The following is a 26,318-nucleotide window of genomic DNA, read 5'->3' on the forward strand; positions in this document are numbered from 1 at the left end:
CGAAATATAGCTGTCGATTTTTTATTTTTTATTTTCATTGATTGAATAATTTCTTTTTTTAAATTTCATTTTCGAGCAACAGCAACAAAAACAACAACAAAAAGCCGCTCAAAGTTATTTGACGTGTAATAAATGAATTCTTAAAATTTGCGAGAATACCGTTCCGATCAAACTTGAAATTATGTTATGAGATTGGATGTGAGAAGCAGGCAGCGGTTTTTTAAAGACAAAGGAAACTTATAGTATTTTTTGACCCCCCTCCGTCACATTTGGCTTATACAAATATTTGTTTCTTCCGATTCCTTTTCTCGAAATATTGTTGTTATGCTCTATTTTTGAATGTAAGAGCCAACAAACAGCAGACAACATGCCCAATAACTCGGAATCAATGTTTGGCTATACTGCGCCAAACAAATTATGAAATCTTAGAATAGATTATAAAAAATACGCCTTTCAAAATCTCTATCTCAAGAGTAGTGCCTAATTCGAAATTTTTGTTAAGCGTTTTTTTTTTTTTTTTCATAGGAATTTGTGTAAAATAGGGCAATGGGTTCCATTTCGAAAAAGTAATCAAACAAATTTATAAATATGTAATTTATTATAATGCATATTTTACAAGAAAATTATCTGAAGACATTTGTCTTTTACCACGCATAAAAATTTGGTGAAAATAAGGCACGGCATTATCGTTAAATGAATTTGTAATACGTATAGCTACTGTCTTATCAGGGTGATGATTTTCAACGTAGGATGCACTAATTTCCCTTGCTTTTAGCATATCTCTTATTTCACTGAAAGATTGTTACTCTGTTGCTTCTATTAGTTCTTTCTCTCCTGATCAAATCTGCTTCCCAATTTTTTGCTGTGCCACAGAATGCAGCTTCATAAGCTCTTCAGTGGTTTCTTCTATGTTCTTCCCACAGGTCATCGACATCGTTGCTATCCATCTCTAGCTCCATAATCTTGGCCATAAACTAAAACTTGTCGGTTAAGGCTCTACAGACTCTTACTGAAACCCATCAAAGTCGCGTTCTACAACTCTCTCCGGCCACAACTTCTTCTATAGAAATATAAGAGTTTTCTTTAAACAAGCGCTGAACACGTACTGATACAGGCCAATGCAGCCTGTCATATCAAGATGTCTCCTTTCCACTAGTTCTGCGAAATATCGTTCGTTACGCGAATCATGTTTTTACATTTTGCTTCATTTGTTATGCGGGTTCTCGTTAAACGATGTTTGACTATGTTAAATAATTTGAATTCGTTATTGCTTATTTTTCATAGATAATAAATTAGTATACCACAGGTTCTTTTCTGTAAAATAAATTTAAGAAATATGGTATTATTTTTGCATGTTATATTTAAGAAAAAATATCCTCTGATTTAAAAAAATCTAATAAAAAACAACAAAAGATTCGAAATTTTATGCCCGAAAACCTGTAAAATAATCATTATTTAAAAAGAATTTTTTTTTAAATTCTCTCATTAGCAAACTAAATCATAGAATAAAAGTGTTTTGTATTCTGACATTCAGTCTCCGTACGTTAATTTAAAATTTAAATGGAAAAATTTAAATTTTGCTTGTTTTCAAGAAACATGGTCACCTTGGAAATATGTAACTGTTTCAACTTTATACTCTAGACACTCGTTTTATACCCAGATCCATATTCGCATACATATCTTTGCATTATTTCACTTAACTATATTTAACATTATTAAAAACACGCGTATATAGAAGCATTCCTTCTTTAAGTTAATGGAAAGCTTCAGAATTTTCGTCCTTTTACGTATATATCAGTATTGTCTTAAAAAATTTTGTGGTCAAAAGAGTCAAATTGCTTATATGTTAATCAATGTGACATATTCTTAATATTTAATTGATGCATTTTGAAATCCATTTCATGTAATGAAATTCCCCAAAATTTTGAACGGGCATATTATTATTCTAAAGCATCAGTTTTAAATTATTTTTAAATTTGACAAAGAATTATGGAATGACCAAATCATTAAGTATTTATTAGCAGGCACATCAAGATTTATTGTGTTGTTTTCTGCCTCTGCTAAGCGTGGACCAAATAAAAAGCAACCTTATTTCATAATTTTATGCCCACAAAGTTTTTCCGTTGCGTATGATACATAAGTGATATAAATATCATGTTCTTTGATTTTATTGATTTATCCCTCATTATTAACGTATCTGCACTTGTAGCTTCTTGATGACATGCTACTCTGAAAGGCTCAACAAGTCAATCGTTCCATCCCTGTTGAAAATCTTTTCTCTCCTCTTCGTATTTTCTTTTCTGCCTCAATTCTATTTGATTTGAATCCTTTGAAATCTCGCCTCATTGAACGAATTGGAATGAATGGCCTTGATACTTTAACTATTATAAATATGTCTGCGAGCTGTGGGATCGATAGTTTGCGACTCTATCTCACTAAGTGTTTTAATGGTCTTTGGTCACAGCTAATCAAAACGCTTTATCCGCAATATATCTTCCTTCATACTGATGATTCGCAGACATTTTTCCAAGACCTCATGATGTGTTGGATGGATGCCAGTGATTTTTCAATCTTTTTACATGCTTCCCGTCTTTGACGCCTTCTGAATTTTGCCGCGGGCACTTATGACTACTTCAGCTGTGATCGTTGTGAAATGAATCTTCTTCAACAGAATTTAAAGGTTATTAACGTGAAGGAAAAGAAGACAGTATTTTCTATGCATAGTGAAGTAGTTACTGATGCATTTTTCTTTCAAAACATACGTCGTTTCTTTGAGTGTTTGATTAATGAAATGTCATCTTCTATATATACATTTGCAGTAGATGTATTTCAACTTTATTTATTCTTACACAAATTTTTGTCCACATCTTTACTTAATGAGGGTTTGAAGCGTCGCTTATATAGATAATTAAAGTTATTTTATTCTAAATAACTAGGGACCTTTGCCCCCTTCTCGATTTCCTCGCCAATCTTGATGTTATCCGATATTATACGCTATGTTCTTCAATTCCAGTTAGCGAGTTTTGAAACTCCACTGACTATTCGTTCAATGCTCGAAGCTTAATCTTTTCATGGCGAGAACATACAATTTTGGATTGGCTTACTTCCGGTTAAAACTCAAAGACCCACAATGTGAACATTATTTGCTTATATTTCCAATATTTAGATATTGGAAATCAAATTTTCACATTTTACCGCAAACTTAACAACTTCATGGTCAGCTTTTCTTTTCAAATTATCTTTCTTTTAAATCTTATTTTTTCTTTATCTGATATCACTCAGTAGTATCATTTAAGAAAACAATGCAGGGTATTGCTTAGGTATTGAGACGATTGCTAGCTGAGAGACGAAAAATTCCCGTTATTTGAAAAAGTTAAACAAACCGAAGGCTTTTCATTAGTATTGCCACAAACGGTATGTCTGAAAGTAGAATTAACAAATAATATTGTTTTAAATACAATGTCTGTTGATTTGTTAATTAAAGCTTTGCTTTACCTTTTTTTGTCACCATTTCACCGTTAGGCGCAATATAAATACTTACTACGACGTAATAATAATTTTCATTAAATATTTCCAACAATACTAACAAAACAAACCTCAACTGTCTAATAATCACAAAGCTGATAAAATGCAATGTTTGCATAATTTTTTTTTATATATAATATAGATAACAAAAAAAATGTTTTGAATCTCATTAAATTATTTTCTAATTTTTACAAAACTACAGAAAAGCAATTTACTCTAAAATAATCGAAATTTCTTTTTAAATAATTATAATTCGAGCCATCTCACAATTTTTCATTTTTGAATTTTGTAAGTATTTTATTTTAATTCATCGGTTTGGATTCGAGCTTAGTAAGTCGTGTAGTGTGCTAATATTTCTTGGTGAACATTTTAGTTTGAGATTTCAAATATTGTATGTTAATTTTAACTGTCATATGCCAACTTTTCTTCCAAAACCATCTTTAAACCGTGTTATAGTAAGGCAAAGAATGATATGAATAACAGAATATCATTCTCGCTATTTGATTCGGACTTTAAATTACAAGATCCATTATCCTTTGTCTTGTGTGATTTCGAACCGACATTACATTCAACAGGACATTAATCAAATAGCACTTCCATTTACGAGACTTTTTTTTCTGTAAATTATGTACAACTGTGTACAACATATGAAACAACAACATATGAAATTTAATTAACGACAATTTTTGCATTTCAACATCAATATTTCTTTCTTTCTTCTTCTTCTTTTTTTTTCCCCCCTTCTTCGTATGCAGTAAATTTTCTCCATTACATTCACGAAAATTGATGTAACAAATCCCATTTAGGTAGGCGCAAAGTTACTGAAGCAAACAATAGACTAGAGTTGTGCAAGTTGTGTGTGATTTTATCGAATATTGCATCTTGACGAAGGAAACTTCTTAAATTAATTCATTGATCTGTTTGTTAGCATTCTACCCATCAAGCAGAAATGTATTATATGCTTTGAGTTGCTGTCTCATTTCCAGTCCAAACAAAAACCGAATCTGTTTTATTATTATTTACCTATTAATGACATTAGAATTTTTCAAACGGATGTATGGTTCTTTGCAGATGACATGGCAGTATTTAGCAAATCACTCCGAAGGAAAAAAAAAAAAAAAAAAAACATTTTTCCTACAAAGCAGTCTGATTCAACTCAAACCACCTTAAAATCTGAAATCAAAATGCCGAGGTGTTTATTTCAGCAGAAAGTAATGTCATATTTTCCAGCGAAACTTCACAATAGTGTAACAGATCAAAACCCCCTTTTTAGGATTTATTCTGTATAATAAATCTATTGTCTCTGATATGCTTTATCTGTTTAGGTGACATTTTAGAAGTTGAATAATAAATCCTTACTTAAAACATTTACGATCGGGCTACCTAGTTATGCAGTAACGCGATCCCAACAATCCCAAAAATTAAATTTTTTGCAAAATATCATTCTCGAACAAATTTTGTTGATGACAGAAAATTTATAAACCTTTTTTGAATAGCAATTTTATATCATGGAGAATTTGAAAGTTAAAATGTCATTTTAATTTTTCAAAAACCGTCAATTCCTTTTTTTTTTTAATACATAAATTGTCAAATGCCGATACCTAATACCGATAGCCTCTACAGCCGAAGTCTCCTTTAAAAAAATAGATGAAGTCTCTTGAACAAAATAATGAGTGTAATATTTGTTTGTTTGTTTAACCAGTTAATTGTTTCAAATTCTTCGGAAAATGCGTATCTAAATTGTGTCGCACAAATTTAGCGATGGCGAGTATAATGGTCAAACACAGAGTATGTGTGATATGAAATTATGATGTAGTGAAATGACTTTTATTTTTTTTATTCCAATAATCACATTTATTTATTTAATTAAACTAACATACGCTGTATGTTTATGAACGAAAGGAAACATAAAACATTAATTTATTATTTTAATTTGTTGTTAGAGGATAGTATTGAGCAAAGCATTGTATAACGCTTAATAATCTTTTATTTTTCCTTTGATTTCGACTTGGCCTCAAAATACTTTAAACATCTTGAAATTTGCGAATATGTTTGAGTTTTTACTAAAATTGTAATTCAAACTGCAAATTGTCACTACTTATTAGTCCTGACGAATATGTTTGAGTTTTTACTAAAATTGTAATTCAAACTGCAAATTGCCACTACTTATTAGTCCTGACGAATAAACTCGTCATAAGGCAAAATGCTGTACTTTTTTCATGACGAGTATACTCGTCATGGAAAAAAAAACAGTTAAAAAAACAAACTGGTTAATTGACTCCCTCAAAAACAGTTAACTGGTTAATTGACGCCCTCAGTGTTTAATTGATGAGGACACATGCTTGAAAACATTTTTCTGGCGATACAGAATTGTTTTGGATGATCCTAAAAGTATAAGTCCGTTGCTAACAAATTATCAAAATTAGAAACAATATATATGATAGTCGCTGTGAATATGTGTTGTATGCTGTAAATTTGCATATCTTTTATGATTTAAAATTATTTTTAATTCATGCAATTTCTTAGAAAAACTTTCGAAAATTTGCATTACTTACATGCAAGGTAACATTATGAATTTCTTCCTTTCCGGTGCCGAAGGAAGGATGTCGGCGCAAGAAAAGAATTAATAAATAAACTTTTAAAAAGAACTGATAAATTAAATGCATTTCTTGCTTAGTTTGATAACAGTTCTTCGAATTCATTGTGCTTTTATTCTCCTTATTCGATTTGAGTGGTATCATTGTTTTCAGCATTCAAATGTAGTTCCTTGTTGAAATGCAGACAGTTATTTTAACTGTTACAGCTACCGGAGGAAATAAATTTTTCTTAATAAATTATTTTAAAAGAGAAATTATTCTTGCACATTCTCAGCCGAGTAATCACTGCTTCGCTGTAAGGAAACCACTTATCATATTTTAATTTCTAGGCTTCCTTTAAGCCATGAAGGTATGAAGTGAATGAAATGCTGCACTATCAAATAAAAAATTATGTATTCATGAGGAAGAAAAATGAATATTTTTGGCGCATGAATGAACAGTTCGCGATTGTTTCTTTTGTTTTCGAATTTCAAAGAGTTTCGTCGATATTGATTTAAAAACTCAACTTTTTTTTGTTGTTGTTGAAACTCTTAATTAATGCAATGGAACCTCGCTTATCGAGTATAATTCGTTTTCAATTCGTTTCATAATACGAAACACTCAGTAAGCAAAATAGTTCTTTCCATAAGAAACCACGTAAAATAGGATAATGCTATTCATTCCGAAAAAATAAAACAAAACAAAAAAAATAATAATACTCGAACAAATTTATAATGATGCAATTTATTATTTATAATACTGGCTTCTTTTTCCATGAAAATTGTCTTTAGACTTTTGGCTTAGACTACGCTTCGAAATTTGGCGGGAACGAGACACTTCATTATTATTAAATGAATTTATAGCGCGGATAGTTACTGCCTTAGGATAATGATGCTTCTCAATATACGATAACAACATACTTTCAGCGTCTCTTATTTCTCTGAAAGGCTATAGCTCCACTGCAGCTTTTTAACCCTTTCGCCATCCTCACCTGTTCACGAAAATTTCTGTTTTTCCTTTGTTTTTCGCCGCATTAGAACAAACAAACAAACAAAACTCAAACAAATAAATATTTACAAAGCGTTTTAAACGTTTAAACGTTTTAAAATGTAGAAGAACGCTTGAAGCGTGTTACGGCGCCCTGCAAAAGTTTCACTTGAACGCGCTAGACGCGTTACGGACGACGAAGAGGTTAATGTGACACAGAATGCAGCACCATAAATTCTTCGGTATTTCTGGCTATGTTCTTACCCCAGCTCATCGATGTTGCTATCCACCTCTAACCCCTAATCTTGACCCCTCGGACTTTCGTTCGACCACGCTATCCGGTCAAAACTAATTCCATGTAAATATAAGGATTCTCTTCAAGTGCTCAACACAGACTATAGTCTATGTATTTTCTGTAGGCGGTTCAAGGTCACATTTTCTACCTCGTATTGGTTGTCTGGTACCATTTACGTGCAGAAAATGTGACCTTGAACCGCCTATGGCAAATACACAGACTATAATACAAGCCAATCCGTCATGTGATTCTTCGCATTCTCGGTCTTCGAAATATTGCACGTTAAGCGAGGTTTGACTGTATCATACATTTCGGTAATTTCTGTGGTCTTATTGATCCCCAAATAACTTGGAATCTTTTCATTCTTTAGCAATCGAATGTAATTCGATTTTTTTAAATTTTTTTAAATTTTTTTTTTTTTTTTTTGTCGGTTGTGGCTTTAATAATTGCACAACGTTGATTGAATATTTACAATGAAGCGGTTATTGAACCAATTTTGGGAATAGCCAACGTGAAATATACTCGAGAAAAGTGTAACATTAAACTAGTATGATGTGTGTGTTCTCAAAATGACGTATTCATTGAGATAAAGTATACTTTATTTTATACCACTTTCAAGAACAATCGTAACCACAAGAAAGGACAAATAATGTGTAAACGCATTATAGAACGATTACTTTTCGGTTTTTTTTTTTTTTTTTTTGCGGTGTCTGCACAGTTTCTGTTTGCCGTTAACCTCAGGCGACTACTTTTGTTTGTTCCAAAGCATTAAAATTCTTACAGCAGATTTTTTTCTTCTTCTCTTTTTTATGAAAATAGTGTTTTCAGATATCTCAGTAAATATTTTTCAGAAGATTGTAAACCAATCCACCTTAATGAGCTTATCATTTTATAATTTATTTTTCTTTGTAGAAAAATACTTTTCTGTTTTGCAGCGTCAATAACCCAAGGCACTGCTTTGCTGTTTAACAAATGCTTCGTTTCTTAAAAATGTTTAAATATTTCTACAATGAAAGTACATATTGTTGAGATTTTCGTAATAAGTTTATTTTTCCATTGACAGGAATTTATTTGCCTTCTCTCTGAAATGTTCCGATAATAACTGATATTAAAAGTAATAACACACTTCTTTGTTTCCTGTTTTTTCTAGTTCTGTAGTGTCGTCGCAGTTTTTCGTAATATAGAATTTCTTCCTTTCAATATTTGCGGTTCCGTTTTATTTTCACATGAACGCTTCATAAGATCTATTGATACTCCATACAAAAGAAATTTCTATGAAAGAGTGTAAGAAGACAATAATGCCATCAGACCTTAAAATATGAAGAATACAAAGCGGAACCACAATAGTATTATGGATAAGTTATAATCTAATATCTTTTGACACGTTATACATAGCATTTCTGAAATGGTGTTTACTTAAACTAATTATGTGACTTGAGAGAAAAATTAAATGTAGTCCCTTTTCTTAAATTTCAATTGAAAATGTTCCTTTGTTAAATATAAATTTGCTATGTTTGACTGGTTTGTAATTAAAAAAAAAAAATTCATCGTAAGAAAAGTTTTTAACAAAACGAGGATTATTTTAAGGATATGAGATATGCTTTGAATATTAAAAAATCTAACAAATTATTAGAAGCTCGTTTAATTTTCAATAACATTTTTATAAATGTATTCTGCCGTAAACAATAAATAATTGTTAAATTTGTCGTTTGAAGTAAACTATTGTAAGATTGGATTTTCTATGAGGGTATAAACCTAATGCTGTTTATTTATTCAATTTAATAAGTTCACAAATATCTTTTTGAACTGTGGGTTGATTAAAAGAAAACCAAGAAAATTTCGGTATTTACTTTCCATGAATGATTCAGTTGCTTTATGGAATAATTTAGCAACCTATCTTATCCGAAACATTTCTTTAAAATTTATCAAATGAGGATATTAATCTTCATTTTTTTTTTTAATTTATCGCTATTTTTAGTTTCCATATAAATTTTTTCATATGTTTATTAGAGAGACTTACACTAATGTTTATTTGAGGGGCTAAAAAGGAGTCGTGAAAAATTATTTTCCTCCAAGAGAGGTTCCTATGTAACTGACAAAAACGTTCCTTCCCTTCGATTTTTTTTTTTTTTTTTTTTTTTTGTGAATGATGAAATATGGTTAATAGTTGATTTACACGTTAATTGATTTCATAAATTGCATGGTATTAATTACCATGATTTATGAAAACAATAATAAACGAGTATTTTTTATTAGTCACTTTATTCTGATTTTTAAAAAAATCTAAAACATCTGTGAATTTTAGCAGTTATAAAGTCGCTGAGATACCTAATTGAACTTATAAACGCTGCAAAATCGTATTGATTTTATGAAACAAAAGAAAATTCTGCCTTTCCTTAAGAAATACCCAAATTAGCACTGATAAAATCAAATCAATATAATGTAGGTTTTTTTTTTTTTTTTTTTTTTTTGTAAGTACAATTAGCAAGGACTGGTTTCTGATACTAAAGATTTTCGACTGACTAATTACCTTCTGCAAATATTTGTAAATGAAAAATCCACCTTTCATTAATTAAACTGGTAAAAAAAGATTAATAGACGTTCAGTTTATTGCAAATGTGATGGGACTTTTGTAACAAAGCATGGCTCAAATGACAGTGCTTGTGACATCTGAGAGCAACATGGATAGTGACAACCATCACAGCTTTGAGCTATCTGCCATTCATCTAGACGACAGAATATAGGTGTCTAGATGGATGGGAAGTACTTCAAGCGGAACCATGTAAAGCGCTTTCTGTTGGATAGCATTTTTCAACTAACACAATGTGAAAAGCCGCTTTAGATCCTATAGTCACGTTTCTAAATAAATATGCTTAGTCATCTGCCCTTCCCCTCTTAAAATTCTAGAAGGTATATTCTGCTCAAAGAATTCACATATTAACTCAATCTTTTTATTTTTTTTATTGTGCCAAAAGGTCGATAAGGGAATATAAAAATGAAATGCTTAACATACCTGTTTAGGAACTTGCTGACACTTTTCATGACAGCATATTAAAATGCCGAAAACAAATATAGAATTACTTATTATTTTCCCCCTGAACTTTTCTTTTGACAGCAATTATATTAACGTTTGATATTGGTATTTTATCGTAGAACCTGTTTCGTACATTAATACAATTAAGTGTAATGGACTTTGTCTGTGTACTGGCTGCGTGATTCCTATTTATTTAATTCATCGACTGTCAAACTTTTATCTAGATTCATTGAAGATTTCTTAAATTTTTAAACTAATTCTGGGAAGCTTTAATTGCCTTATAGTCAGTCAACTTAAAGAGTATTAATTCTCCTAAAAAATTTGATTACCATTCTCGTAACTCAAGATTTACTTTTCTTAAAATGAAAATTATCAAATTAATTAAAAGTAGGATTGATAAAAATCAATTTCTAAATAAATAACAATCGTATCGGTAAACCGTTAAATGCGTGAGTGCTATTACAGTCAAAAGCATTCTATGCCTTGTTGATCACATTTCGAGACACTGTTCTTTTATTTTTTTTTTTCTTTTCTTTCTTTGAATCTTTGTTCTTTCTTTTGTTTATAAATTTCAACAGATTTTACCCACATGTGACTCATCCTCTATTCTTGCTATCTTTTTCGGAGCCCCCAGGAGCATCCTCATAAAGATCTAAATAAAGTTACTTTCAGTCAGCTCCTTGAGATCAGAGCAATCATTTTGCCATTTGCATGCCTCTTTTCCCTACCTTTCTTGAAACGTCAACCGTTACTCTGCCGCAGTTTTGTTTTGCTTTTTTTTTAACTACATAGAAAAAAAAAACGTAAATACCTCATCCCCACTTTACGTGCTGCAGTGGTTTTTCTTTCGATCGGATTTTAATGTATGACATTTAAATGGGTGTCACCTTGACTGTGTAGGAGGCGTCCATCGAAAGCAGCCTTGACTGCCAAACAATAGTCTGTGGATTGCTCCACACGGAATGCGCTAGAAAGAGAGGAAAAGCATTTTTGGCTGCTTCTCTCTCTCTCTCTCACTCTCCTCCTCCCTTCCTTTTATCTGTGTGATCTTTGAGGGCTATTTTTAGACCTCTGCCAACTCCTACTCTTAGATTTCATTATCATTTATCTGTATTATCGCAGAATTGATTCATAGAAGTCATGTTTGTTGTGAAAGTCAAACGTGTGGCCTCTCGAATTCTTAAGGATTGCACTTAGACGTACTTCGAAGGGTCTTTTCCTCAATCCTCACTTTATTTCTGTGATGAGGTGTGGAAGAGGCTTCTTCTCTACGCAAAGCTTTTGTTTGTGTATTTTGAATTTTATTTATTTTGTAACATTTGATTGCCCCACTTTTGACGCCTTGATTGCTGCTAAAAATTCTGTTTAACAGTCGCATGAGACAAAGGAAAACAGTTTATTTCCATTGATATAGGAGAATTAAATTATAGTGGAAGTATTATTCTATAGGATTTCCCACAGCTGTACCACGAATATGTTTGTCGCACATAAAAATGCTAAATTTATAGTTTTGTCTTTTCCTCAATTCTCACTTTATTTTTATGTTGAGCCGCGGAAAAGGCACCTTTCTCTTCGCAAAGTGTTTGTTTATTTTTTATTTCATTTCATTTATTTATTTTGTAGCATTCGATGCCCTCCTTTTTTCTTCCTTTGGCGCTTTGCTTTGATTGCTGCGAAAAAATTCTGCTTAACTTTTGCATGAGACAAATCAAAACAGTTTCTTTCCATTGATTTAGGAGAATTAAATTAAATTGGAAGTAATTATTCTGCAGGATTTCCCAAGCTGTACCACGAATTTCTTTGTTGCTTTTAAAAATATTTAATTTATAATTTTGTCTTTTCCTCAATTCTCAGTGTATTTTTATGTTGAGCTGCGGAAGAGGTCTCTTTCTCTTCTCAAAGTGTTTGTTTATATTTGTATTTCATTTTATTTATTTATTTTGTAACATCCGATGTCCGCTTTTTTTTTTTTTTTTTCTTTCTTTCTTTCACGCTTGGAATGGTACGAAAAAAATCTTATTTAGTTACATGAGAAGAATGAAAATATTTATTTTTGATTGATTTAGGAGAATTAAATTAAAAGAGAAGTATTAAGCTATAGGATTTTCTACAGCTTTTTTACCACGAATTTGTTTATTGCATATAAAAATGCTAAATTTATAGTTTTGTCTTTTCCTCCCTTCTCCCTTTATTTTTGTGTTGAGCTGCGGAAGAGACCTCTTTTTCTACGCAGAATGTTTATTTTTGTATTTCATTTTATTTATTTTGTAGCATTCCTTGCCCTCCTTTTTTTCTTTCCTTTGACACCTTGGTTGCTGCCGAAAAATTCTGTTTAACAGTCGCATGAGATAAATGAAAACAGTTTCTTTTCATTGGTTTAGGATAATTAAATTAAAATAGAAGTATTAATCAAGGATTTTCCATATCTCTATCACAAATTTGTTTGTAGCTTTTAAAAATGTTAAATTTATACTTTTGTCTTTTCTTTAATTCTCACTATTTTTATGTTGAGCTACGGAAGAGGTCTCTTTCTCTTCGCAAAATATTTGTTTATTTTTGTATTTTATTTTATTTATTTATTTTGTAGCATTCGATTCTCTTCTTTTTTCTTCCTTTGACGCTTTGATTGTTGCGAAAAAATTCTGTTTAACAGTCGCATGAGACAAATAAAAACAGTTTCTTTGTAACAAATGAAAGCAGTTTCTTTTTATTGGTTTAGGATAATTAAATTAAAATAGAAGTATTAATCTGTAGGATTTTCCACAGTTCTACCACGAATTTGTTTGTTGCTTTTGAAAATGTTAAATTTATAGCCCCCCCCCCCTCAATTCTCACTTTATTTTTGTGTTGAGCTGCTGGAAGAGGCATCTTTCTCTTTGCAAAGCATTTGTTTATTTTTGTATTTCATTTTATTTATTTATTTATTATGTAACATCCGATGTCCGTTTTTCCCCCCTTCCTTCCTTTGACGCCTGGAAAGCTACGAAAAAAAATCTTATATAGTTACATGAAAAGAATGAAAATATTCATTTTTCATTGATTTTGTAGAATTAAATTAAAAGAAAAGTATTAATTGTAGGATCTATATAGCTCTCTACAAGCTTCTTTAACCAGTTAATTGTTTCGGCCTCTTCGGAAAATGCGTATCTAAATTGTGTGTCCTGATTAATTATTTATTAATTGTAAGTCCTGTGTAAAATATACTTTTGTCTCCTGATTAATTATTACTCCTGACGAATAAACTCGTCATAATGCAAAATGTTGTAGTTTTTCCATGACGTGTATATTGTTGAAAACTGTTAACTGGTTAATGTATATAATTGTATAAATTGCATGATCTTGTCTTTTCTTCAACACTGAATTTATTTTTGTGACGAAGTTGAAAAGAAGCATCTTTACACGTTTATTTATTATTTATGTGTTATTATTTTTTTAAATTTATTGCAGCGTTCATTGTCCGTGGTTTTTTAAGGCATTTATTTTTCATTGATCGATTAAGAGTCTTGATCTGTAGGATTTTATATAAATTAAATTATTAGTCCTTAATTTTTTTGTTACATATAAAAACGTAATGGCTGTTTACTATATGTTTAGTACCTAAAGTTTTACATCATATGCATCGTAATTTACATGTGCTCTGTTGCAAGTTGCCTAAACACTGCAAATGATTAAATATAAGAAATATTCATCAAAAACAAATATTAATCCTACAGCTTATAAATAATAGCCGTTTCGCAAATTTCGCTGCTGCTTTATTATTTCAGACGGTAACATTGAATTCGTGACTTCTAAACAGGATTTGTTTTAGCCCTTAATTATGTCTAACACTATATCAATGCCGGCCTAGAACCTTAATCTTTTTTCACGATTGTTTCTCTATCATGGTGACGCAAAATTTTTTATGCAATATTTCGTAGCATTTTCTGCAAATGGATTACTTTAGAAGATTTAAATGTGAATAGTTATCTAAAGTGGCTTAAAATTAGTCTCTAATTAGCTCTTTAAAAAGCTTGGAGAATGCACTATATTTGATATTAAATCGTGGTTTTTTTTAAAAAGTTATTTTAGTATTTAAATGTCTGAAGCATCATATATACAAGGGGAATTTTTTATCAGTTTTGATAATCTAAAACTTCTAAAAGAAACATATTTTTTCAAAGGAACTGGAGTGCACTTTTATTTGTTCTTTCTACGAATCGATTTGTAATATATTTTTAGTAAAAAATAAGTAAATACACGATTCGAAATTAAATTTAATAATTTTGGTGGAATAAAATCAAAATTATGAGAATTGTTTTTTAATCACTTATCAATTCTATCACAAAAAAGATAATTAAACAAGATTTGTGAGGACGAAATATTTTCAAAATTGAACTTTTGACTGCTAAAATATTGGTTTTGTTTAATGATCGTAAAATTCCTTATTCTTTTATAGAAAAATTCTAATTTGCAAAAAAAAAAAAAAAAAAGTTCCAGATATTAAAATTTCTGCATGTTATGAATAACTATTGCTTAAACTATTTATAACGTACATTTAAATTACATAACTCGAATTGTTAACCGTTATATTCCTAGCCCTGCGAAGAAAATCGCCTGACGGGTTTGCAAAAGACACCAAGCATGTTACCTAGGATTTAAGTACAATCTCTTTCAGCAGATGATCTGAATCGTTGATATTAATTTATATTGAGATATAATCACGAGATCTGGCCTCGCAATAGTAGAATGGCGGTAAGAAGAAATCCACTTGCCAACAAGCTACCTGAATCACTTAAAACCTGACAAGTTCTCATGGTGTCCACTGTTAAACAAGGATTGTCAGTCGTCTAATAGCTGGCATTATGGCGATTGATTGAGTCATTATTGTTTTTGTAATTGTTATTTGAAATGCATTTACAATTTTGTGTCATTCTGCTGAAGATTTCGCCTTATGAAAATCAAAACATTCTACTCGAGTTAATATGTGAGGCTTGTCCACCTCCAAATGTGCTATGAACTTATGGTGTTGCAGTCATTAGAAATTCGATAAAGAATTAAAAAACACATCGTTTTAGAATATACTTTAAAAAATGCAGAATTTCTGAGGAAATCGGAACGTTCACGAAGTAAAGCTGCATCACTAGAAATTATGTTGTTGAATATAAATTTTTTTCTATTAACTTTTTTAAAAAAAATTTATTTTTGAGTTTATGAAATACTTTTTGTTTATCTTGACTTGTTTCATATTTGTAAAATTAGATTATAGTGTATTTTATACTAGCTTCTTGGTTTGCTAGAGTTTTGAGTTTTGTAACATTGTATGTTATCAATTGCAGTGCTTTTTTTTTTTTTTTTTTAATGTTTTCAGAGCTTACTTATGAGTTCATCGATTAATTTAAATGCATTTTGATTCTGTTCTGGGTTTGTCATTTAGTAATTAATTTAAAAGATAAGAATTTTCAAAATTCCACTTTATTTATTATAATGAGGCATAAATTAAAGATTAAAAATTAGAAAAAAGAATCAATAAAAAAAGTCTTACTTTTTAGCACATTAATGTCAAAGTGTTTTTAAAAACAGTTTATGCAAATTTTATATTTATTTATATGATTTTAAAATATTGTGAAAAAGAGGAATTATCTTCTTTGAAATATCATCTGCATCCTCTTTTGAATAAATGCTTTATGAAATTTGAATTAAAAAGCATTTGCTGTGAAATGGCTGTAAGCAAATTTTCGCAAGTGCGCTATTTTCTCCCGTGATTTCTATTTCTGAACAGAATTGTAGTTTAAAACTACACACATTGGAGAAAAAAACATTTTAATTTCATTTCTTTTGGAAATGGATTTGAATTGAATCCGAATTAATTCTATTTCAATTTGGAATAATTAAATAAAAAAAATATGAAAAGGAGCGCATTAGAAAGCAGTTTTCACAAGCATTTTAAAGTATAGTACTAAGCATTTGAGACTTTTCGACTGTTATCTAATAAGGTTTGTTTATTCAATCTTTTGATAACGATGCAGCATGGAAATCGACATTTTGTCACTTCAGTTCATATTTCTCATTCATCTAAATAACTGATTACAACTTGTCTGCATGAAAAGGAACGTTTGTCTTGAAAATACATAAAAGGAACTTGTCTACATGTGACGTTTATCAGTGCCAGCTTTGTGGGAAACTGATACATCCCGATTAACATTTCAGACGATATCAAAAATATTTCCAAAATCCTGTTTGTTTCCTTTCAGAGAATCACTTATTATTCTTGGGCTAACCACTTCTATATTCTTTATTGTTTTTCGATTTCTGAGAATTTTGAAGCAGTTTATTATATATTTTTAGTATTTACCTATGTTGTTTATAACAGAAAAACAAAAAGGTCAGCATTCGAAGCCCTAGAAATAAATTAAATTACTATTATTTTGTTTTTATTCGAGAATTTATTAAGCAACCATATACTGGCCGCTTTTAAATAGGAATAATTGACACTTTTAACTGACATTACATTGAGGCTTTCAGGTCTTTATCTATTGTTAGCGAATGAGCTTTTACAATTCTTTCATATTTCATTCTCTCTTAACTCAGTTTTTTCATAATTTAATTTCAATAATTTCTATCCAAAAAGTAAACATTTTTTTTTTTATCTCTTCTTCCCAGATAGGAACTATTTGCATATTAGTCATATTTTGTGAAGTGAGATTGTGCATATTGAAGGAAAAATGATGAATTTGTTTTTTATCTAGATTTACTGGCGCAAGAACCAGACGTAATTATGCTGCGCAGAGGAAAGAATATTTTTCTAGCGATGAGATAGGCTATCAATATTCACTGCATAGGAATCTAGATATCCAGACGCAGTAATTGCTATCCATATCAAATGTTTATCTGAAGCGTATTTTCATATTAGTTTGGTGTCTAGGATGCATCGACATTTCATTAGGTACTTCTTTAAAAGAATAACACATTGTTATTGCATATAATTGTGACATTCTTCATTTTTTTTTGTAATTCTGATTAGTATTCCGAACATTAGCCATCGTCTTGATGCTCCCTTTGTTTATTTCAAATGACAGATTCTTCAACGAGATTTGTTTTCTAAATAATTCTAAAAAGGGGAGGGATTAGTTAAAATTAAATGACATAGATAAAGTAAGTTTTATAAACTGTTGAAATTGCTTTAAGCTAGTTTGTGGTGGAATGAAGATCATTATGATCCGTGCAGTGGAAGCAAGAGGACGTATGTTTTCAGGAACATTTCTTTAATGATCACTTTTCACACAAACAAACACAAAACACAAGACATTAACGCGCGCACACCTTACCAGAGCAGCATCTCATCTCATTTTAATTACAATCGCAATGCACTGTGGGATGCGTACCTAATCAGGCATCGCTATCTATTATCCAGAAGAGAAGATAGAGTAATGTAACTGCTACAAGTTTATAATAAAGGTACTTTTCCCATTTAGATGTTACTTCTAATAAATCTTTTTATATATTACAACCCCACTAGATGCCATCTATATTAATCTAACTTCAGAAAAATATTTCACAAATAAATTTTGAACGAACTTTTGCTGCATATTTGGAAAAGACTAATTTTATTTATTTATTTTTAGGAATTTGTTTCCAATCATGGCATTGTATCTAACAAAAAGTTTTAGACTTATTACAAAAAGATTAAAAAAAAACAACAACAATTTCTAAGAAAATCAGAAATACTTTTGGTTTCAGGTAAAGCATTAGATAATTATTCTCGAATTAATAAATGCCTAAATTATGTTCCTAAGTGCACACGAAACATATGCATTACCGATTTATTCTATCAGGAGAAGAAAAGCTTGTCTTGTTAGATAATGAAGAAAAGAATTATTTAGTATATTGAGAAATAGTATTTATATTTTTAGCTAGCCTTCGACAGTCAACCTTTGTTCCTTTAACTATTTATTACTCATGCTCAAAATTGCATCCGTAAGGATCGTCAATAGTTACGCCGACCGTTTGTAACAGGAAACATTAAGAATTCAAAATGAATGTTCGACTTAAATAAGTTTCCTCTTGAAAACACTATTAGCGTCATTCAAATAAACAGTTGTGCTCATTGTTGAATCTAGTATATATTTTGCTATTTAATCGAAGAATAGTTGATATCTGTGAAGAGATTTCTTATTTTCAATTTCAATATTTTGTGTTAGTTTTTCTTGTTTTATTTCTAAGCCTTACTTTGAGGATTCGTTCTTAATAGTGTTCTTCATGGATAAGAATGTGCAACTTCAAAGTAAACTTAACCTCATGATTAAATTGGAGTCAATGGCTGCTTAAGTTGGTGTTACAGGAAAAGTTTACGCGCATTTAAACATGCCTATTATAATTCTAATGTATTTGGAAATAATTTATAAACTAAACAGGAGTCTGTTTTAAACAACGTTAATAAAGGGAGGTTTTTCAGTTCAGAAACCAGCTGTGTTGCAAAAATATATTTCACAATTAAAATACAATTCTTAAAAAAACAACTTTATCTCGAAACAGCACAGGGGTTTTAATTGTAATTATCTTAATTGTATTTTAGAAAATTATCGACGTATCGTTTTTCGATGAGTGACTTTTCACTAAGGAAAACAGATGTATATTAAAGAAAATAAGTTTCCCTCGGAGTAACGTGAAATCGAAGTCAGAGCCAAACAATAGCTAACAAGAAGAAAAATAAATCTAAAGAAAAAAGGCGTGGGAAAGATGAGGAAATGGAGAGCATTATACATTTGTTATGCGCCAGACCTGGTCTGCTCTTAGAGCAGCCGAGATGCCGCAAAACTTGATGGGAGAAATCTTAGCTTTTCGAATTTCTCCCTATTATTCAGCTACTGCAGAGTGAGAAATTGACCTGCCTTCTGAGGCAGGTTTTCTGACGATGCCAAATTGTGCATTTCCTATTTATTGACTGATTTTTTAGTTTCTATCTCCGTTGTTATTATTAGTAGTACTCCACTTTTCGTTGTACATCAAGCGCATAGTGTGGAAAAACAACCAAACTGGCTTTAAAAAGAAAAAACAAAATTTCCGTGCTGCTGCAGCTCTAATAAGCGAGACGCCGTTACATTAATAATATATATACTGTAAGGGGAAACTATACATTTTAAATAAGAATTGTTTTGTATTAATGAAGTATTTTGTTGTTACTAAGGCGCTTATTAAGCAAGTCTTATGACGTCATTCATTAGTGATTTGTTATATCTATTAAGTAGTAATAACTGACAGTAGTCAATATTTGATAATCACCTTTTGGATTTTTCGAAGATATTGGCATCCCTTTTGGCTATTTTGATATTGATATATTAATTTTTTTCCTCGGCATTCCTTCGACTCGAGTAAAAACGGATGCTTAAACATGCATTTGCCATCTGCGAAAAATGAAAGACATATTATTAGAAGTTTAAGGAAAAATAAACGAGTGATGGAATTGCATTGCATTTGCTCTTTTTTTATTATTTCCCAAATTTCCTAAATATTTAGTACCCTTCTTATTTTTCGAAAACTTCACTCCTTGCCTTTGGATTTAGTTTCTGATAAAAGACCATCTAATAATTATTTGATGAATTTTTAATTTTTGTATATTAGAATGAAATTTTTGATATTATTATGATGCTTTGCTAATTTTCGTTGAAAAATTTCGAAATATTTATCTTCGACATTTTTTTTTCTTGTAATTATGTATGAGAATTGTTTTGGGGTCTTTAATTTCTTTTTTATGCCCAAGTTTGGTTGTAGAAATTTTGCGATCACCTTAATCGTATGGCCCTTTTTTCTTTTGCATCTGACATCTTCCTATGTATTGTGCTGTTGCAAATGTGCACACCAGTAGTAGCATCGTGTTGTGTGAACTGAAACGAGTCGGTCTGATCTGAGAGACGAGCCAGTGAGCATGTAACCAAATCCCGAGATCACGATTTTGTTACGGATTAATTCGTAATCTGATTGCTTGCCTCTTTTAAGTGTTCTGTGTCAGTTTTATGCGAATGTCTAGTGTTAATGTTATAAATTAATTATTTAAAAATAACTAATCGTTATCTTTACTTTTGATTGTGGTCTCCTTCAAAATCGATTGAAATAATAAAAAATACTTTTGTCTGCTCTTAAAAAACTTGGTAGGTTTATTTTAAAAACTAATATTCCGTTTTAGATTTAATTTGTGTGTCACTGTTACGTGAAATTAAAGATATTTTTTGATTAAAAATTTGTCAAATAATTACTACTGCGCAAATTTAGATTATCCTCTGAAACTTTTTTTGGTTAATTGCTTTCAGTTCAATACAAATTTCTCTGTAGTTCGGGCTTTGTTCTAAACTATCTAGGATGATTGAAGTCTTACTTTCTTTAGTCTTTAAGCGTTGCAGTGAACTAATTACAGATCGTGTCTTGATCCTCCTTGGCTTGGTGGTATATTCCCAGCTTCAAAACGTATAGATCGCGAGTTCTAGATCCAATTCCACTAAGATCCACTTGGGATGTTCCTAGTGCATGTTAGACCATTTGGAATCAAACGTTCCCACGAAAGATTGGATGGCAGTTTGGAAAACACGATACTGATTCTGGTGCTGCACTCGTCATGTACGGACGGCTCACAATTACGTGACAGTCAAAATATACCTCTGTTATACCTTGGCAGTGGAAGGGAAATCTTGTTAAATTAAAACAAGCTTTAATATTAAGCAGCGGCAGAGCAATAAGCAGTGTAGAATTTCTAGAATTAAATGTTAGTTTTGAGTTAGAAAAGGGTCTTTTCCCTCATTTAAAAAAAAAAACATTTAATGTTAGATTAAATAGATGAAGAAAAAGCAATGAATTCCTTAACATTTTCTCTCCTCTTTAAAAACTTGATTTTAAGTGAGTAATTAGGATTTGTTAAAAATGGACTCGCGGATTTTTTTTTAATTTCAAGTATTAAAATATGAAAAAAAAAAAAAAAAAAAAAAAAATCCTACCATGTAAAACTTTGCTTCCTCATTTTTTTTTAACTGAGAAAGAATAAATTATATTACTATTTTATAATTGCAGTTTTGTTTTTGTACATTTGATACGCATTTCTTATGCATTTATTTAGTTTCAATTTTGTTACTGCGTCAAGATCTAAACGCTGAAGGCGATGTTTATGTTTTGACTATCTTAGAAAAATTTAAATATTATATGACTTTTTGTGTATATTTCTAGATAAACAAAATGCAATTCAACCATGTACGAATGAATTGCTATAAAGGAAAACATTGCGAAGTCATTTACAATCATGCAGAACCTTCAATTTAAAATTTGTAATCATGTTTAAAATACATAATGCTGAGAATTTTTCGTTAAATCTCATATCTATAAACAAGTAGGTAACTTAAAATTTCTAATTCATGGTAGTTCATTTTTTTTTTTGATTTAATAGCGTTATCACAATTATTAGGATCTTGTTGGTTTTCAATATGAAAAGTTATTTTTTAAAATATTAAAAGTAATTTTCTTTTCAGAATTTCATTAAAATTTTATTGAATTTGGTTCTTTTAAAGAAAGCATATCCTCTTCGAACATATGAAAAAGTTCAAAACATTACTATTCAGTTGTTTAAATTTTTTATTCCAAAATTTCCCTAGGAAACTTTTTATTTAGAAAAGATAAATTAGTATTCTAATCTAATTAGTTCCTAACATACTAATCCTAAATTAGTATGCTAGTCTAATATAGTGATGGCATACTAAATCCCGCATAAAGGCTCTTCCAGCCTGCTGCAGATCTTAAGATAATATTATAATAATTTAAAATAATAATGTCATCAATACATCCCGATTCGAATAAAACGTTGAAGAATCCATTCATAGCTTCATTAATGGCATTAGTATAAAAGTATTTTTGAAATATATTTTTTATTCCTCATTGAATTTGTTAATATTATATTGGCCCACCAAATAATAAACGGGGGTGGGGCGGTGCATTTAAAAAAATGTTTGCACTTTCCGGATCTAATAGTTGTTGCGATTGCATTCCACGACACAGACACCACTTGTTACGAACGTATAAGTGAAATTAAAAATGAAAAAATATTTTACTTGAAAGTTAATTTTGTATCTTATAAATCTTTAATCTTTTGACACTTTTTATAATTGTCACGCCTTCTACTGTCTTTTAATCTTTAGAATGCAAATGAGTCTAAAATAATCTTAACCGGTTTTGAATTTATTTCAATGCACTACTAGATGTTGAACATGGAAAGTTACTCTTAAGTGCAAAATGCTTCGCTTTTGTAGATTTATGGACATGCTTAAGTTGTAACGCACTTTATTTTGTGCAACTCTTGTATCTAAAAACGTCGTAGGGTTTTTTGTAATTTTTACGTTTGTCTTTTAAATAATTTTTTCTTCTATAAAAATGAGAAAGGAAGGAAGGGGAAGAAAAAACGTCGCCAAGAGATTTGCTCATATTTTATTTATATATTTTAACTTTTGTTATCGCAAATTTACTATCAGAAATATAAATTCATTTACCAGAAACCTTTGAATTTTATTTTGGCATCATTTAATAACTGCAGGAAAGTGGAAATTTTTTAATTTATCGAAGTTACAATTGATGTGATTAATAATTTGAAAAATTAGTGTCTACTTTCAGCTGCCAGTCATCTACTGCATGCTGTTGGAACTACTTCATATTCTTGTGCATATTGTCTAGAAAAAACGATCATATTACGAATATATAGGCTTGATTAACAGGGTACTTTTAAAGTATATAAAACGTATGTTAAGAGTTATATCTTGTCTTTAAGATCTTCAAAAGCTGCTGTATTTAAAGCTGCAATAATTGAATTTTTGGTACCCGTTATTTAGTGAGATAGCTCGACTAATATCCTGCTTTAGGTAAGAACATATCACCTTCTTGTAAAACTGAGAATTTTAAAATAAATTTATGGCATACTGATTAACGAATCAAAACATCAATCCAACCATATGGCGTACTGGTTAACCTATCAATTTTTTACAATTATTCTCATTTCGTAATTGTATAATAATTTCGTTTCTACTTTGAGATGCATAATTTTTTACACATAGATTTATTTTTCTGGCATTTACTCTTTAAACCCGCTATAACCGTGTCTTTTAAGATATTAATCTCAATATAGTTTTTAAACTGTATATCCAACGAAATTTCTAGTCTAATGGCACGGCTAAAGCTAAATAAAAGTGATATTGATCATTTTTTATGCATACTTTTTTAATGTGCCTTTCGTTGTAATTACTTTAAAAAGTGAAATAAATGCAGTTATATTTTTTTGTCTTTGCTTTGCCTCTAAGATTAACCGCACTACCCAGCCAACCAGATTAGTTGGTTGGTTAGTGCGGTTTATTAGTTTATTGGCGCAAGTGCCATGTTTGGCTATGTTGCACCAAGAAATGATAAAACCATAGAGTATTACCACTTTGAGCATCGAAATTTCACTTGCTATAATTTAAATTTCTATATCCAAGAAATATCTTCCTAAGTTAAATTTATTCATTCAGTAGTTTTCGTAAATAAAAATATATTTAGAATACCCCATATGATGTGTACATAGACTTAAATATATGACGTAAGTGATTGCATTAAATGAAACATTTTTTTAATCAGGTTTTCACACGTTTTTTTATGCTTTTTGTTTAACTTAATAAAATACCAACTAATATTACATATACTATTCTAATGTCTGAAAACGTTCGTGGTTGTTTTAATGTCGCTTGTTTTATAATTTTTTGCTATCTGAGTGAAAAAATGCAAATTTAATCTTTATTTTAATAAAATAACACTTGCTTTTGATGGATAAACTCTTATATCCGATATACATAAGTAACTACATTTGCTGCATTACTTTTTCAAATATCTTTCTTGAAAATAAGGATTTTTTTTTATCTTATGCGAATAAAAATATTTATAATATTATTCTTTTACAAAAGAATTCCTATTGTAACTTCTTACGTAACATTTATACCGAAATTCCTAATCCAACAGATAGTAGTAAATTATTGATTATCTGTCTGACATGTCATTTTATTTTCATCACAATAATCTTAGATGGTGATGAAACAATGAATTATATATTTTCTTGACGCTAGCTCATTTCTAAACCTCCTTTGTCACAAAGAATTAATTGAGAACGTTGCGCAAATTCTTGTATTGTGTATGTTCAAGTGTCAGGGAAAATGCAGAATGTGTATATTAATATGCAGTTCTTTCTGCTAATTTTATTTCCTGGTGTAGGATTACGAATAGTATTTTGTAAAATTTGCACCAAACATGTAATTTATTTGAACAAAAAAAGGGGGGGAGGGAATGTTTCCTTTAACTTGAAATCCATTTGAACAATCTTAGCGTTTCGAACTCACCTGCAAGAATACAAGATCGAATCTATGAGATAAGCAAAATCGAATATTCGATTTTTTCAAGCTGCCATCTGTTTGGCGCGCGATCAAGTCTTTTCCTCAAATGTACTTTATGATGAATCTTATTATTTATGTTCGAAATTCTCTTTAAAAAATGTTGTCTAAAACTATTGATGTTATTCCATGCAACATTTAATGTGGTTGCATTAAGACGTATTTCTTATGGTATTTACATTAATAGAGAGATTTAGCGATTTCAGATAAACTTTAAATTAGATTATAATGAATATGGTATCGTGCTTTTGTATATACTTTTCGTCAATTCATATTGTTGTTGAAAGTCATTATATTGGTAAATATATTAAAAAATTGGAGAAATAATGTGATATAAACTATTCTAAAACTGATTAAATAGCTCATTTTATTCGGGAAATTATTCATAATGTGGAAAATAATGTATTCGTTACAATTTATTGATCATTGACCAGAAACCTTATAATAATGCGTTGTTTTTCTTCTGACGTCAGTGGAAGAATTTTCATAATCCAGTGCAGCTCTTGATTTTTTAATGCGTTGTTAGCTGTTTACAATCATTCTACAATGGTTAAAAATTTCTTTACTTTTTTTTCTTCTTATGTTTAATACAATTGTGCGTTTAAAATAGCTGTCTTATATTCGTAATCTTACAGATATGAAAATTTCTAGTTATGCCACTCATAGCTATAAATTTTCATGAAAATTTAAAATTGTAGGGAGGGAAAAATGCTTGGATTTTTATTTATTAATTATAATATTTTTAATGTCAAAGCCAAAAATAAAACATTATTTATTCATATGAACTGAACGTTACGTACATTAAAAAAGTCTACTCTGTCTTAAGAATTTCTTTTTCACTTTTAATTTAGAGTTATTTACGGTAAATGGAATGAAAGTATCATGAAATAAATAAAAAGTATTTTGAATTATATAACTATGTATGAAACATAACTTTTAAAATTGTTATGTATAAATTATATATTTTTTCTTTTTATAATCTGTCTTTATAATTAATGCAAAATTCTTATTTGTATTAAATGTAATAATAAGAATACTTTGTTACGTTTTATTTGTATTCATATTTAGTAATGCTAAGTATTGTATTTTTATATACAATTTCTGACTGAGTATTTTTCTTTCTATCTCTTACCATGTTCCAGCACTGGAGATATCTTGAGGTTGGTGCTTGCTTCTTTTACGCATGTGCCTGCCTTTTTTGCATGCATTTTTATCTCATTTTGATAATTCTAATCTTTGAGAGAAAAATTTGTCACTAACTTAAATGATAGGAGTTACTTCCTTCACTTTTATTTATCAAATATTTTATTGCATCTATATTTATTAAAATATTGTATTTAAGTATGTGTACTAAGGATATAAAATGTTTGTGAGATTTTCAACTAAAATGATTTTATCTATAGAATCTCATTATTTTTATGTATTTTCTTTTTATAACTTTTATTTTCCATATTAAAAGAAATCAAATTAGCTGTAGGATTTTATTG

General features: G+C 29.8%; 1 protein-coding gene across 3 annotated transcripts in view; it reads left to right on the plus strand.

The window, feature by feature from the left end:
* The window catches only part of LOC129958976 (microtubule-actin cross-linking factor 1-like), a 320,795-nt gene that overhangs the window by 97,730 nt on the left and 196,747 nt on the right, over positions 1-26,318 (plus strand). For 2 of the 3 annotated variants that reach the window (XM_056071738.1, XM_056071741.1), the window contains exon 3: positions 25,974-25,991. The exons of the other annotated variant lie outside the window; for it this stretch is intronic. In XM_056071738.1, the coding sequence (XP_055927713.1) occupies positions 25,974-25,991 (18 nt within the window). The remainder of the gene's footprint in view (positions 1-25,973; positions 25,992-26,318) is intronic. 3 annotated transcript variants of the gene reach the window in all.

This window comes from Argiope bruennichi, chromosome X1, assembly GCF_947563725.1.
Source record: "Argiope bruennichi chromosome X1, qqArgBrue1.1, whole genome shotgun sequence".
NCBI classification, from domain to species: Eukaryota; Metazoa; Arthropoda; class Arachnida; order Araneae; family Araneidae; genus Argiope; species Argiope bruennichi.